Source organism: Ascaphus truei, chromosome 18, assembly GCF_040206685.1.
Source record: "Ascaphus truei isolate aAscTru1 chromosome 18, aAscTru1.hap1, whole genome shotgun sequence".
NCBI classification, from domain to species: domain Eukaryota; kingdom Metazoa; phylum Chordata; class Amphibia; order Anura; family Ascaphidae; genus Ascaphus; species Ascaphus truei.
In genome coordinates, this window is record NC_134500.1 from 11358426 (window position 1) to 11373899 (window position 15474).

Consider the following 15474-nt stretch of genomic DNA (forward strand, 5'->3'; position numbering starts at 1 on the left):
AGGTGCCACTAAGGAAGTTTCACTTCAAAAAGACGACTTTTTCTTTTAACGCAGACCAATGCCCAAAAGTGGGGACTTGTGGGGGGAAAAAAGGCAGTTTGGCAGAAAGTTTGGCTCATTAAGAGCCCAGACCCCTTATCTTGGTCCATTAGGAATATCACAAACCCACAATTCACAGCCAGGACCTGTGGGGTTACTAGAAGTTGTGCAGCACATCTGGGAACTTGATTCATTGTATCCAGGCTTTGACATCTGGACTTCTCCGGGTCTGATACACAGTCACGGATGCTACTTGTGCAGAGATGAGCTGGGCCAGCACTGGGTGACAGTCCCTGTTTGGATCAGCCTCTGTGTCTCTGTGCTCATAGGGTAACTAGAGAAAGGGGAGGGCAGACACACCCAGCTCTCTCTCTCAGAGAAGTCTCCTTCACCTCCTCTGAAGTTGTGTCAACGTGTTAGTGTCCTAACACCACCCCCTCCCCCCCGTCTTTTCTCGGAACCGAACCGGTCCAATCTTCAGCTGCTGGCACCATGTCCACCTCAGACGAAGTGGACGGGCTGGGGGCGGTCCGTCCTCACTATGGCTGTAAGTGGTACCGGGTATTGGGCTGGGTGGTGGTACCGGGGCGAGGGTGTTTAGGCGAGTTGGTTATTGAGCCCTTCAGTGCCGAAGGGGCGTCGCAGTTTGGGTCGGAACCAGGCGCCCATGGTGGGTTTGTGGGCTTGGTTTCAGTACATGCGCCTGTGCAGTGGCGGGCGGGAAGGTGCTGGGGGAGGGGGACCCCCTAATCTATGGAGCCCCGTGTATAATAGGGTGGGTGGGTAAGGCAACGTGCGGGGAGAGGCTGATACAGGCGCTTCCTGCCATGGGCCAGAGCTCTCTCCCTGCAGGGGAAGTGTGTGTGTGTGTGTGTGTGTGTGTGTGTGTGTGTGTGTGTGTGTGTGTGTGTGTGTGTGTGTGTGTGTGTGTGTGTGTGTGTGTGTGTGTGTGTGTGTGTGTGTGTGTGTGTGTGTGTGTGTGTGTGTGTGTGTGTCGGGGAGAGCAGGAGGTAATGCTGTGTATTACATGGAGGATATTGTGTAATCTGGGCAGGCAGTGCTGTGTATATGGAGGCTGTTGTGTACTGTAGAGAGACGGTGCTGTGCACTTGGGGGGCATATTGCATACGTGTCCTGCATGTATGTGCTCTGTGTGTTGTGCATTCCAGGTGCAAACAGTACCGTGTATTCTGAGTGCTGTGTGCACTGGGGTCAGTGCCAGGTATACTGAGAGCAGACAGAGGGGTAACTGTGTATATTCTGATTACCTATCAACGTTACATACAAAACAAAACTGCATCTGCTTTATCAGAGAAAATAGTCCAATGTCAATGGAGCGGTTATCTTTTATAAACCTGGTGCTGTGGCCACAATTTGCAGCCAGGAGGCTGATTTTTATAAAGATGTGACCACAGGGTCATCAACATTGCAGCCCCCTTGGGTAGTGAAAGTATTAAAATATACTGTCCCACAATCTGTTCTTGTGTCTGAATAGAAAATAATGCTCTTTACCTCAATTGAAGTCAAGGGCATTGTCATGTATAGTTGATTCTGGTCTTGACAATGCACCTTTTAGGATTCCCCGAGATGACTTACTTGGGCCTGTGCCTCCTAAACATTAAGATTAGGTTATTGCATAATGGTTTGGCAGAAGGTCTTGAAAAACTGATGCAACAAATAACCCTGTAATCATGGGAACACAAGTTAAAGGATGTGTATGTATATGTATGTATATATATATTAGCTGATATACCCGGCGTTGCCCGGGATGTAAATCCGTAATAGGTATTATTTATGAATAGTTGAAAAGAAACATGGAAGAAAATGTAATACGATATTGTTGTTTAAAAATGGTTTATTGTAAACACACCACAGTACAATGTATATTTTGGTGACGTAAGTGATGTAAAAATGTGAGGTGTGTGTCCCGCTAGGGTGTGAGCGGGTGTGAGGCATCGGGTGGGTGTTCAGTACGGGTGGCGGGTGGGTGTTCAGTACGGGTGGCGGGTGGTCAGTGGAGTGCTGGCTGTGGGTGGGAGTCCCGCTAGGGTGTGAGGCGGCGGGTGTCTGGTGAGTGCGTGCGGCGGCTGGTCAGTGATGTCGGTGCGTAGGGGCGGGAGGCGGCGGGTGTGTGTCGTGTGTGGCAGGTGGGTGAGAAGCGGCAGGTGTCTGTTGAGTGAGGGCGGCGGCTGTGGGGCGCAGGGGTCTAAGGCGGCGGGTGGCTGAAAGGCAGAGGCGGGAGGCGGCGGGAGTGCGGGCGAAAGGCGGGAGGGTGGCGGGCGTGTGGGCGGCGAGTGGGTGAAAGGCAGAGGCGGGAGTGCGGCGGGTGGGTGAAAGGCAGAGGCGGGAGGTGGCGGGAGTACGGGCGGCGGGTGGGTGAAAGGCAGGGGCGGGAAGGGGGTGAAAGGCGGGTGGCGGGAGTACGGGCGGCGGGTGGGTGAAAGGCAGGGGCGGGAGGGGGGTGAAAGGCAGGGGCGGGGGGTGAAGGCAGGGGCGGGGGGGTGGGAGGCAGGGGAGGGGGGGAAGGCAGGAGAGGGGGTGTGTCACTGTGTCTGTCCCTGTGTTTGTCATTGTTTCTGTCCCTGTGTGTGTCAGTGTGTCTGTCACTGTGTGTGTCAGTGTGTCTGTCCCTGTGTGTGTCAGTGTGTCTGTCCCTGAGTGTGTCTGTCACTGTGTATGTCGGAGGCGGGGGGTTAAAAACGGAGCTGGAGGAGGGGGGGGGGCAAAAACGGAGCTGGAGGGGGGGGGGTGTCAAAAACGGAGCTGGTGGAGGGGGGTCAAACACCCCCCTCCCCCTCCCAGCAGTAGCAATTCCTCACCTCAGGCAGCAGCAGTGTGGCCAGGGGTTGGGGACCCCTGGGTTAGAGCGCACCGGCCAATGAGAGCCGTGGAGGGGCGGGCAATCCGGAGGGGTGAGACATATGTGTGTGTATATACTGTTAGACCACACCGGCCAATGAGAGGTGTGCGGGGGCAGGTGGGCCAAGGGAGCCATCACATTGGCCTGAGTGACGGGCCAAAGGTCCAATGTGATTGCCCCTAGACACAGGGACATACAATGTTTTAAAAAAAAATATATATATATATTTCTCTCTCTCTCTCTCTCTCTCTCTCTCTCTCTCTCTCTCTCTCTCTCTCTCTCTCTCTCTCTCTCTCTCTCTCTCTCTCTCTCTCTCTCTCTCTCTCTCTCTCTCTCTCTCTCTCTCTCTCTCATTTATATATATATATATATTTATCTCTCTATCTATATCTATATCTAGATATATCATAGCCAACCATGTAATGCTAAATGGCTGAGAATCCTATGAATCATATGCACTAATCTGGTGACTACTTAGATTATCTGGGACCAGCAGCCTCCAGAATTGACGTGTTCTCCCAACCAATTACCAGTGATGGACTTGTTGTGCTTTTTAGGCATTCTCTTTGTAAAGTTTATCTAAGAGTGAAGGTGGCTGCATAGAGATGGTGACAATGTCTGCCTCAGATCCATGTTTATCTTTTACAAGTCCTGTTATCTTCCCATGCATCGGATTACTCTGATCTGGTAGACATGGTGCCTACAATGTGAAAATTAGTTTCACAATTAGGGGTGCCAGGTGTCCAGTATTGAACCGGACTGTCCTGTATTTGGACACTGTCCAGTAAAAAATGAGAGGTAATACTGGCATGTATGTTGTTTACTGGTATTACTTCTCTGGACATAATGACCTGACTGGATTGGGGGGGTGGGGGGGGTCTGTGGGATTTCCGCAGAGCTGTTGCTAGGGGGCTGGGTAATGCAATCAATCAGGAGGAGGTGTCAGGAGCCTTGGGTTGGGACCAAGGAGAGGAGGAAACAGCATGGAGATGTGAGAGGGGTGTGTGGGTCTGTATATATAAACATCTCCCATAAAAGATTCAAGTGGCAACCTCTCAAACTTTTAAAGCAGTAATCCAGCCCCAAACTTCTTTCTTTCATTTTTTAACATGACAGAGGGAGGGTTCTGTGTTTAGCAGTGATATATCCAGCCCTGGGAGTGGGACCCCCATATTGCCAGTATATTGAACTTTCAATGTTGGCCAGTTATTGGCAAAAAAACTACAAACGTGCGGGCGGGGTAACTGTACCATTAGGAAGATGTAACATTGTCTCCCGGTGATGATAAAGTTTTCAATTAGCAATTGTGTGTATATGTATATGTGTGTGTGTGTGTGTGTGTGTGTTTTAAAATAAATAAATTAAACCTGCAATAATTTTTTTAATACGATGTACACACACAGACACAGACACAGACACTTATATTTTCAGCGGCGGTAGCGGCGCGATTTCTTTCTTTTTTTCTTCTTTCCCCCTGTCGGCCGGTTCTACTCTTCTTGCCGTGTGCGCGCGCCATTATAGAAAGGTCAGCCAACTAAAATTCCACGCGCATGGCGTAGCACGCGCACGTTACTATATAACAGCCCTAAGTCATAAAATAGCACACTGCACAGGGGGAGGGATAGGCTTCAATCACAGATCACATTCCAGGATGCACTGTTTTAAAGGTAAAACCCTTTTGTGCTTTATTCATTGTAACACCGCCGGAAGAAGAGATCAGTGTATCTCGAAATCTCGCACAAATAAAAGATTTCATTAGCCACAGAACGGTATCGTCTATTCGTTTTTGATTTTATAGAGATCACTATAAAAATGTGAAAATTCTAGGATGCTCGTTTCACATTTTTATTATTTAATGTGTGTTTTTCTTTCCTGAAAGTAGAGCAATGGGTGTATCCCTGGAGTGGGGAATGGTTCTCTTAATGGTTTTCCCCTGCAAACTATTGCAAACATCTCTAGCTAGGAAAAGGACTAACACCTTTGTAATTAACTTCTTTCAACCAACAAGCATCCACACTTCAGAGGGGTTTTCTTGCATTTTTCCCAGAATGAGGTGTTCAGTGTAACAATATCCATACGGTACCTGTCTGCTTTTTACTTTCACTGGTTGCCCCTAGCCCCTCAAAACGATTCTCTCCCTCTCCATAAATATTAAACGAACAGATAGATAATACATCTTGCCTCTCTCTTTAATGATGTCGAGACTTGGAATCCTCCAGAAGCTTTGGGTTGTCTTTATCTCAACACATACTGTATGGTCGTTGCTATGTCAAGCTACCTTCAATAAGTAGAACTGTGAATGGAAAAGATTGCCTCAAGCTGGGGAGTTTTCCATTTCAAAACATGGATCTTGGCATCCATTCCCAGGCCACACCTCTAGGCAGTATGTCTTGCGTCATCTTTCCTCCATTTACCTTCTCCCTTTACTGAAGCACAGGAGTGGCCAACTCTAGTCCTCAAGGGCCACCAACTGGTCATGTTTTAAGGATATCCATGCTTCAGCACAGGTGGCTTAATCAGTGGCTCATTCATTGACTGAGCCTCCTGTGCTGAAGCATGGATATCCTTAAAACATGACCTGTTGGTGGCCCTTGAGGACTGGAGTTGACCACTCCTGCTATAGCAGAACAAAAACCAATGGCGGCCTATTCTGCATGTAATTCATGATTGGGGAGGTGGTAAACCAACCTGCCCCCCCCCCTCTAGCGATGAATGTGATTGTTATTATTAGAAAACTGAGCTTCTCTGTGCCACCCCCACAGATACTTTGGCTTCTATCCATGACACTGGGCTACCGTTTTATCCACAGAAAGGTTTTCTCCGCTTGTGTTGGGAAACAGCCACAGGGCATTAAGGGGAGAGGGGAGGTGTTGTGAGGGCTTTTAAAGGGTTAAGTTCAGATGGTTAGCAGTATGTCTTCATGCTACGTTGTGCTCCATCATGTTGCTGTTTTGCATTCCATCGTCGCACTCCTATTTTCTGTTCTCTGTCTGCGGTGATAAATATACCTGCCCCCGTAACATCTAAAAATCATCCAAATTAGTAGTTGGAGGAAGTGTAATACTTTTATCTGGCAACGGGTGACATCAGCACTGATCATTTCTAGGGTGTTTAGCCACATTCAGAAACAAATCCGCTGTGTGAAGCGGTCAGCCTGAAACGCCGAATCTAAGCACGGACTCCAGCTTTACTGACATGTCGCTGCATGATCTTTTATTAATATTGCTCATGAAACTGGGAGTGCTCGCATGGTAAATTACAGGGAACATGATACAGTTTGACTTGCGGATAGTTAGCTAACCGCTTCCGTACCGAAGAGACTTGCTTTGCGCCATTGTTCTGCGCTGAAACGTGTGGTTCCGCCTACTACTTTTTCTTTTTCACATAGGCGGGAAGTAGGGAGTCTGCGGGACAGATCCGATTTTAATTTCAACTGCGGGTCCTGAGATGCTTGCCTCCAAAGGTGCCTCCGGTACCATCTTCTGTACGGGAAACACAACAGAGGTTTAAATCTCTCACGGAACACTGGCCAATAGGAAGCCTCATCGTCATCCATCGCGGAAAAACAGGGATCCAACAGGGGAAAAAGAAATTCCTTCCTGACTCAAAGAATTGACTCCCTGGATCAACATGCTTCCCATGTATACTTATTTGGTATATCCCTGTATAGCTTCCCTTTCTAAAAAGATGTTCAACCTTTTTTTGAACAAATCTACTGTATCTGCCATCACAGTCTCCATGAGTAATGAATCCCACATTGTAACTGCCCTTACTGTAAAGAGCCCTTTCCTTTGTTGCTGGTGAAATCTCTTTTCCTCCAACCTTATGGTATGACCCTGAGTCCTTTGTATTGCCCTTGGGATGAGTAGTTCTTTTGAAAGCTCTTTGTACTGTCCCCGAATATTTTTATGTACAGTAGTTATCATATCCCCTCTTAGACGCCTCTTTTCTAATGTAAATACATTTAAGCAGGTGATATATTTCCCTCGCTCTTTATGTTTCAGAAAATCAAATATCTTGTGCCCGGAAGTTAACTAGACGTTAAAAAGCATATCTTTCAACATTTTGGATACAGTTGCTATGTAGGTGGTTAGCTTCAGTTACAACACAAGTTTGAAATGTAGTTTGTACCTACTAATAAAAACATTCCTTGTAGCTGGAATCATTCCATATATGTGTAACTCCCGTAGACAAACCCGAACCCACACAGTGAGACACACCCTCACTTATAACCACCGTCTTCCGTCTCAATCCCCCTCCTCCCCACCCCCCCAAATTACTGCATTAGCCCCATGAAATGTATAGATAAACATGTCTGGGCTTGGGTTCCCTTTTATCATATTTTATGCACTATAATGGGAGCGTGTTACCATTATTTATTAATGGCACGCCTTATAATTGAGTTTGTTTGTGTCACCCGTCTTGTAGTAAAACCCTGAGTGTCCATGTCCAATGTCTAGAATTTGGTTGAGTTCTTCATGCTTGATGTTGGAGCTCAAGGGAAACATAATAAATGGCTTAAATGCTACATGACATGAATGGTCAACATTGTACTGGACATAGCAGACCCTGTGTGTTTGTCCAATATTTTAGCCTCTCTGCTACTCAAGGTTCGAACAGAGAATGTGGATAGTGCTAACCAAGGGGTGGGCAACTCCAGTCCTCAAGGGCCCCCCACCAGGGCAGGCTTTCAGGATATCCCTGCTTCAACACAAGTGGCTCAGTCAAAAGACCGAACCACTGATTGAGCCACCTGTGCTGAAGCTGGGACTGATTGAGCTACCTGTGCTGAAGCTGGGACTGATTGAGCCACCAGTGCTGAAGCAGGGGTATCCTGAAAACGTGCCCTGTTGGTGGCCCTTGAGGACCGGTGTTGCCCACCTCCTGTGTAAACCCATATTTATATTACAAACACCAGCCTGGCTTCCAGAAGAAGCCTCGTCATCTGTTGGAATTCCCTAGCTCCAGACAGTATATATTATACCACACTGGTTAGCAGTGTCTTTGATCGTGCCCCCAGAGGTCCCTTGATAAAGAAAACCTTATCTGTTTTGTATAATATTCAGCAGTGGGTGGGAATAGTTTATAAAGTGCACATGGTTTGGTGTGTGTTAAATTTCTTGGACCAAAATTTTCTAACTTTTAATGTTGCACACTGAAGGGGGAAAAAAAATGTGTTCAATTGTCTGACGTGCTTTTTCAATGCATTTAAAGGTGCAAACTTGCTTACCTTTAAAAATATAAATGGCGGCTTTATTTAACATATCCCCAGGTCAGTTTTTTATCCATCAACATATTAATTATATCCGATTTTCATTCAACCATGATACATCTGTTTTTACGTTCTTGCATTAAAATAATTATCGGTTTATCCAATCTTGTCGACATATCCATAACTTTTTGCTGCATCACCATAATACACTTGAACGTTTTTTGCAAGTTCAGAGCATTTGATGGAAATGTACTCCCCCCCCCCTCACCCTCTAGGTAGGAATTAGGGGGTCCCAGGAGATGAACGGACGGACGTTAGTTTCAGCTCCGGGGACCCCCTTCTTCCAGAGATGCAGACCTCAGAAGGTACCCTGGTTCTTCATGCAGTTTTAACGGTCCCACATCACGTGGACCAACATGGAAGCTGCGACGGATGACATTGCAGCTTCCTATTGGTCTTCGTGATGCAGGACCTTTACACCGCCATGTCATTCACCCTGGAAGGCACAGTATTGGGGCACCTTCAAAGGTGTGTATCTCAAGAAGCGGGGGTCCCCAGAGCTAAAATGAAGGTGGTTCAGCTTCAGAGATCCCCTGCTTCCCACCCAAATCCACCGCCTCAAAAAACCCTACGCAACTCTTAGGCAACATTATATACTTCATGGGATGTTGCAGCCATGGGTAGGGGCTTCAGTCAGCTGCCCCATGCTGGTGAATACTGTTCCGCTCACAGGGGGTTAGTGATTAGCACAGGAGAGGAGCGGGCAGTACAGTATTTATCAGCGCACTGCCATGAAGGGACGGAGGCAGTGGTGGGATGGAGAAGCTACGATCTATTGCACTCCGTCTGCACTGGGGAGAGTGGGCTGCTGCGGCAGCTGGAGGTTGGGGGCCACAGGTGCAACCCCCCCGACTCACCTGTTGCCCACCAACACCCTAGGCGGTGCCATCCTTAAGTGGAAACTAAAACGGCCATCTTTAAAAGTAAAAATGTGTCCTTTTTAGCAACATATATATTGCAATAAAAGAAAGCACAACACCATTTCTCAGCATCTGAAGGGTGCAGCTGTTCCCAAGTTGCGGTGATCGGGGCCACCCTTTTTAGATTACTCTGCAATATGTTTTTATATTATTTCCCTAAACCTGAAAACTACCGAAACGTTTTTGTTTTTTTTTAACACAATGAAGTGATGTGACAGTATAGGAAAAGTTAAGGTAGTTTGTGCTAAGTCTCAGTGGGGCTGAAGCTTTCGTGACTGTAGGCGTTTGTGTGTCTGCTTGAATATGTGGAGCACCTCTTGTTTGGATTCTGCAGGCATCTCATTTGAATGAGATAATCTGTACGACCGATTTTGTATATTGGGAATTTGCAGCAGAGACTACTCTGTATTATTTGCAAAACAAAGGTTGTTACCTGCGGCAAGTATACACATTGGCCCTGAGCCACTGCGCCGCTGACAATCGGGTCATGATGCCTTTCATTGTCTCTTGGCAGCTGTCCTGGACGACGAGAGGCTCACGGCAGAGGAGATGGATGAGAGAAGACGGCAGAATGTGGCCTACGAGTACCTATGTCACCTGGAGGAAGCAAAAAGGTGAGAGCGGTGGGAATAATTCTTGGGATGGATGCAAAGAGGAGGAGGGACTGTATTTAGCCTTCTGGAAAGGAGACACAGTACTTTTGACCAGAACCATCACCTGCCCTGGCACTGAAGACGGGATTGTAAACGTTTAGGGGACGTGAGTGGATTGGATTAAATATGTTTGTATTCCGTCATGCTCAGTATTGCTGTTTACTTACAGCAGCATCGCTACGATAGAGTTGATCCGTTCTATTTGCAATATCCCTTATGGTGAAAATAGTTTGGTATTGAACAGTAATCTGGATGTAGCCATCATGGCGTTACATGTCAGTGTTGCAATCTCCGCATAAAGAGACGACCTTGTTTTTTGTGGTTAAACGCCCTATCTTCCTAGAAATGTGATAATGTTTAGGAAATCTTGTTGTTTAAAGAAGCAGTTCCTCATACTATTTTTTTTTAAACACCCCTCCCCCCCCTCTCCAGGTCCCCCTGAGCCAAACGGCACTATTTTTTTTCATTTCCGGGGCCCGGCTGTACTCAAGATCCCTACCGGTACAGTTACTGGGTTTAAATCTTCCTTCTGGGGAAAGAAATGGCTGCTAAATCTCCAGCCAATAGAAAGCTGCCACATCATCGGTTGCAGCTTCGTATTGGACGGCCATTTAAATCCCATTTAAAAACTTGTAAGTACTACCAGTAACTTTACCAGGAAGTATCTTGGGACTGGGAGGGGAGGGTCCCAGGTGCTGAAAATAATGTGGTTTAGCTGTGGCGGTCCCCATGTTCTAATGCTTTAAAGAAAAAATTAATAATACTGCAGGTTCCTTACGGTGGATTACTCGTTTAATCTCATTTTCTGTCCACTTCACGTGGCTTTATATAGTTAAACACCATCAGAACAGGTTAAACATTAACCTAGGACTTTGGTTTACTTGGTTTACTTGGTTTACTTTGGTTTACACTAACTAGCTATACATGTCTTCCTTCGCTCCTGCATCCTATGTATTCATGCCTGTATCCAATCATTGCAGCAGACTTTTTATTTGCTGTTACTTTCTCAGTAGGGAGTCCGTGGGGAATGTTAGAAGCCTTCCACTCTGACCTCCGATTCCTTGGTTGAAGGACTCTGGGGCCCATAAGACGCCTTGTCGTGCATTGAATTGAATGAGTTGTAAGGAGTCTCCCAGCACCTACACCCAAATCCGATGTTCTAAGATATGTGATGGCAGCGAGAATTGATATCTGTTTATATTTCCCTTTTGTACAAATTACATTAATACCTACATCAAACAAAAATGTTGCTTGTGAGCACATTTGCAGGCCTGCAACACTGCCTTTTGCCTTTATCTCTTAGCATACATTGCTTCCTGTGCAGCCAGGGATTCTGGGTAATGACATGCAAATGAGCACTCCGTGTGTAACTTGTAGCTTCTTATCCATTTTAACATGGATCCCTATAAGCTTATGGCTGCCGCACTACATGGCTTCGGCTGCGACCACGCTGCTGCTGACCACGTTTGGCATGGTGAGCACAATCAATTTTAATCTGTCCGGACATGCTCACGCGGCACCCAGCGCCCGTGCCCATATGCTCGTGGGTGCTAGGCGCTTGCGGAGACAGATAAAATTGTGTTTGAGGTGCGCTGAAGGGTCACATGACCTCCTCAGCCAATCAGCCCCAGTCACTGCTTGGCCACACCTCCGACCACGGATCCCCGCTCTCGCTTACCAAAAAAGTTGCCGGACAGCCGAACACTCATGCTTGGAGAGTTGGTGATGTCACCACTCTCAAGCATGAGCACGGTTAGCGGCATGGGGGACGCAGACTTATTCAGCACAGCCTGGGTTAAAGATGTGAGTGTGTGTGTGTGTGTGTGGGCGAGTGTGTGTGTGTGGGCGAGTGTGCGTGTGGGCAAGTGTTTTGCTCTGTGTAAATACATCCGAGTGTAAACTGAAATACCCAACACCCGGATTTGGAGATGAGCTGACGAATGCCCAGCTCTGCGAGCACTTGTATGCCTGGTGAAGGTCGGACCTTGTGATTAACAGGGTGATGCAGTCATGTGAATTGTGACTATGAACGGTGCACTGTCAGCTCCAATTTTTCAGAAACTCAATTAGTCACAGTGTTCGTTTTACTTTTGCCCTTCGTTAGAAAGCTGGAATCTGATGAAGAAGGGGGAGCCTGTTTCTCCCCCCCCCCCCCCGGCTCAGGACTTGAACTTCCACAACCCCCAAGGGAAAAGAAGAAATGCTTTAATGGTTCAGCTACACCCATACTGATAAATTGTAACTAACTGCATGTCGGCAAAACATCATGTGCCATAGTTTGCCTGGTGGCTAAATTTGCCTCTTTAATCTGGTGCAGCCAATTAAGGGGTTAAGTCTTTTTTTTATTTTTTTTTTATTTTTTTAACATCTCCTTTTCAAATATGGTACATTCTGAATATTTATCCTCGTCCCTGCTTAACGCTGTACTCCTGCTTTTTTGAATGTTTATAGGAAGGAAGCAGGGGGTCTCCAGAGCGGAACCGCGTCCATTTCAACTCCAGGAACCCCCTGCCTCCCCAGATACTTACCTCTGTACGGGTCGCCGGTAGCAGCTCCGGCTGGGCAATGTGGGGCTATCGAAATGGCGGCGTAATTATCCCGCAGGCCAATAGGAAGCTGTTACATAATCCCTATTGGCCTGCATGACCGGGACATTTAAAGCTAATGAGCTGCTCCCTGCACCCCCTACTGAGGCACAGCAAGTATCCCGGGAAGCAGGGGCTCCCCGAAGCTAAGCCCCCCCATTAATTTCAGCTCTGGGGACCCACTTTGGGGGAAACATTTTTTTGGGGGGTGGGAGGGGGAGCATCTGCTCCTTTTTTAAAGCAACATTTAATGATACATGACTTTTTAATAAGGACGAGGGGCCTTATTTCTTACAAGAAGTATTAAATGACCCTTGCTGGCCTTTTCAGGAGAAAGAAATAGCCTCTGAAACCTTTGTGTCAAGCAAGAAAATGAAATACAAGTCATAATAATATTCTCTTTAATTCACTGTGTGTGTGTGTGTGTGTGTGTGTGTGTGTGTGTGTGTGTGTGTGTGTGTGTGTGTGTGTGTGTGTGTGTGTGTGTGTGTGTGTGTGTGTGTGTGTGTGTGTGTGTGTGTGTGTGTGTGTGTGTGTGTGTGTGTGTGGCTACTGTTCTGCATCCAATCTCTTGCAGACCTTTGTTAATGCATCCCCAGTACTCTCTGTTTTCAGGGCTCAGTATCTCAGGAACGCAGGATGGCGTTGGCATCCATGTTCTGATGAAGGTGACTATTCATTTGGCTGGGCTCTCACCTCTGTGTCCTTCTGAGAGCTCGGATTCAGTAGAATAATTTGCAGGTGCAGCGTCGGTTTAATGGAGCGCTAAAGCGTGCTACTTTAGGGCCACGTTTTACATACTACCACAGGCTGCTCCTTTTAAAGCTAGTCAAGAGGAAGTGCACGTATTGTGATTGAGGGACAGTGACATTGACAGGATGTGACTCACCTACTGCAGCTGCAGCAGGTCCGTGTCTGTTACTTGTTGCCTAGAGACTCATGTGGTGCACAATGCGGTTTGGAATCATGCATGGTGGTGTAATGGAAGTTAACATGGCTTAATATGATGCTGACCATGTACACGATGCTGTACATAATACAAATACAAGCAATGCAAACGGCAGTGAAATGCATGTGCAATGCAGGCAGAAGGCCAGAGCTTGCACCATTACAACATCATGAATTCTTGAAGACCGGTTATTTGGCTTCCGTTCACAATTGCCCAATTTTTCTCATTTGAGTTGGTGGTGTGCACACAAGGTCCCTTATTTAAATGTGACTGAGGTTCCCACAAGGGAGTGTATGTGCTGATAGGGAGTAGAGAGAGCTATATATGTGAGTGGACCCTTTAGTGCCGTATGGGAAGAATGGTCCTTTGCATTCTTTAAGCATCTCTGAAAAAGGCTCATAGTCCCAAATTTTTTTAAAACACCTTGTGAGTAGAGAATCTCCGGATCACATGGTCCTGACTCGCTCTGTCATTGTGTTTGTGGCTGCAGCTCTGAGATCGATGGTTCTGATCAGCCTTGGGTACGAGCAAAAATGGTATCTGACGTTGTTTGAATGTGATAAGTTGTCAGTGTTCTGGCCCATATGACATTCAGTAAACACCTTAGGGGTTCTCAGATACAGTCCTTAAGCCCCCCCCCCCCGTGCCCCCCAACAGGTCAGGTTTCAAGGATATCCCTGCTTCAGGACAAGTGGCTCAATCAGCCTGTGCTGAAGCAGGGATATTCTGAAAATGCGACCTGCTGGGGGTATTGAGCACGCCTGCCTCTCCCAAGATGACGCTTTTCTATTTCTGGAATTCCCTTGGGATTTTGTGAGCGGATTCCCACATTGGATCAGCCTCTTGATTCCTTTGCTTACTGTTCACTCACTGCAGCGAACACTGTATTGTGCACGAATATTAATTAATAATCATTGTTTGGCGACATGTGAGCACTTCCGGCATTCGCCTTGCGGTAGCGTTTACATTGCCCTGAGACCAACCGCCACCCCCCCCCCCCGCCCACCTAACGGACAGGTGACTCCACTGCCATTTATATCGAGCCGACTATTCTGTTTTTAGCCGGATCATCTAGAACAGGGGTTCTCAACTCCAGTCATCAAGCCACCCCAAACAGGTCAGGTTTTCAGGATATCCCTGCTTCGGCACAGGGAGCTCAGTCAATCCCTACTTCACACAGGTGACTCAATCAGAGGCTCAGTCAAAGATTGAGACACCAGTGCTGAAGCTGGGATATCCTGAGAATAAGGGGGGGGCTTTAGGACTGGAGTTGAGCACCCCCTGTCCTAGAGAACGGGGTCTCCAGTTAGAGGCGTGCGTGAAGCCACACGCACGGTCGCACACGCACGGTCGCACACGCCATGGGCACAGCCTTAAAGAGGCAATCCAAGCGGGCACATTTGTATCTATTTTTTAACATAGTATTGAAGCAGGGGGTCTCCGAAGCTGAACCCCATTCATTTTAACTCTGGGGACCCCCCTGCTTCCGGAGATACCGACCTCCGAAGGGGTGCCAGTATCTCTCTGCATTTTTAAAGCTCCCGTGTCGCGTGGGCCAATAGGAAGTCGCACCGGGTGACGCCGCGGCTTCCTATTGGCCCGCAGGGCGCGGGAACTTTGGTAAGTGGCCCCTACGCGTTCCCTGCTAGCCAAGAGGAGCGGCTACCGGCACTCCCAATGGTGGTTAGTATCTCCGGAAGCAGGGGTTCCACGGAGCTGACATTTAATGGGGTTCAGCTCCATAGACCCACTACTTCAATGCTTCTTAACAGCTGTCCGTTTGGGGCATTTCCCTGGGTAAAACAGGTGTCGAGAAGTGTATATGGGAGTCGCATGTTGGCGAGTTTTGGGCACTAATTAGTCACCTTTCTCCCTTCGTTTTGCACCAGTTCCCTTTCCTAATTTGAGCTCCCCCCATTCTTTCTGTCGCACGCTATTCGCACGGATCCCCTCTTGTGCCTGGTTTCACTCACAGCTTGCCCCGGTTGATGGACCGGAAGGAAAACGCGAGCTCGGATATTTTCTCAGCGGGATGTTTTAACGGGAAAGGTAGATCTCCGTTTTTAAGAGCGTTCTGGAACTTCTCCCAGAGATAAATGTGTTTAATCACACGGGGCAAAAAGGTGTTCCAGCCTGGAACTGAGCGCACAAACTATATACACCAGGGGGGGGGGGGGCAACTCCAGTCCTCAAGGG

At 47.6% G+C, this 15474-nt stretch overlaps 1 protein-coding gene across 1 annotated transcript in view; it reads left to right on the forward strand.

Moving 5' to 3' along the window:
- Positions 1 to 389: 389 nt before the first annotated feature.
- IQGAP1 (IQ motif containing GTPase activating protein 1) overlaps positions 390 to 15474 on the forward strand; it is a 92386-nt gene continuing 77301 nt past the window's right edge. Inside the window, exons 1-2 of the mRNA XM_075575528.1 lie at positions 390 to 586; positions 9606 to 9705. Of these exons, the coding sequence (XP_075431643.1) occupies positions 532 to 586; positions 9606 to 9705 (155 nt within the window). The 5' untranslated portion in view covers positions 390 to 531. The remainder of the gene's footprint in view (positions 587 to 9605; positions 9706 to 15474) is intronic.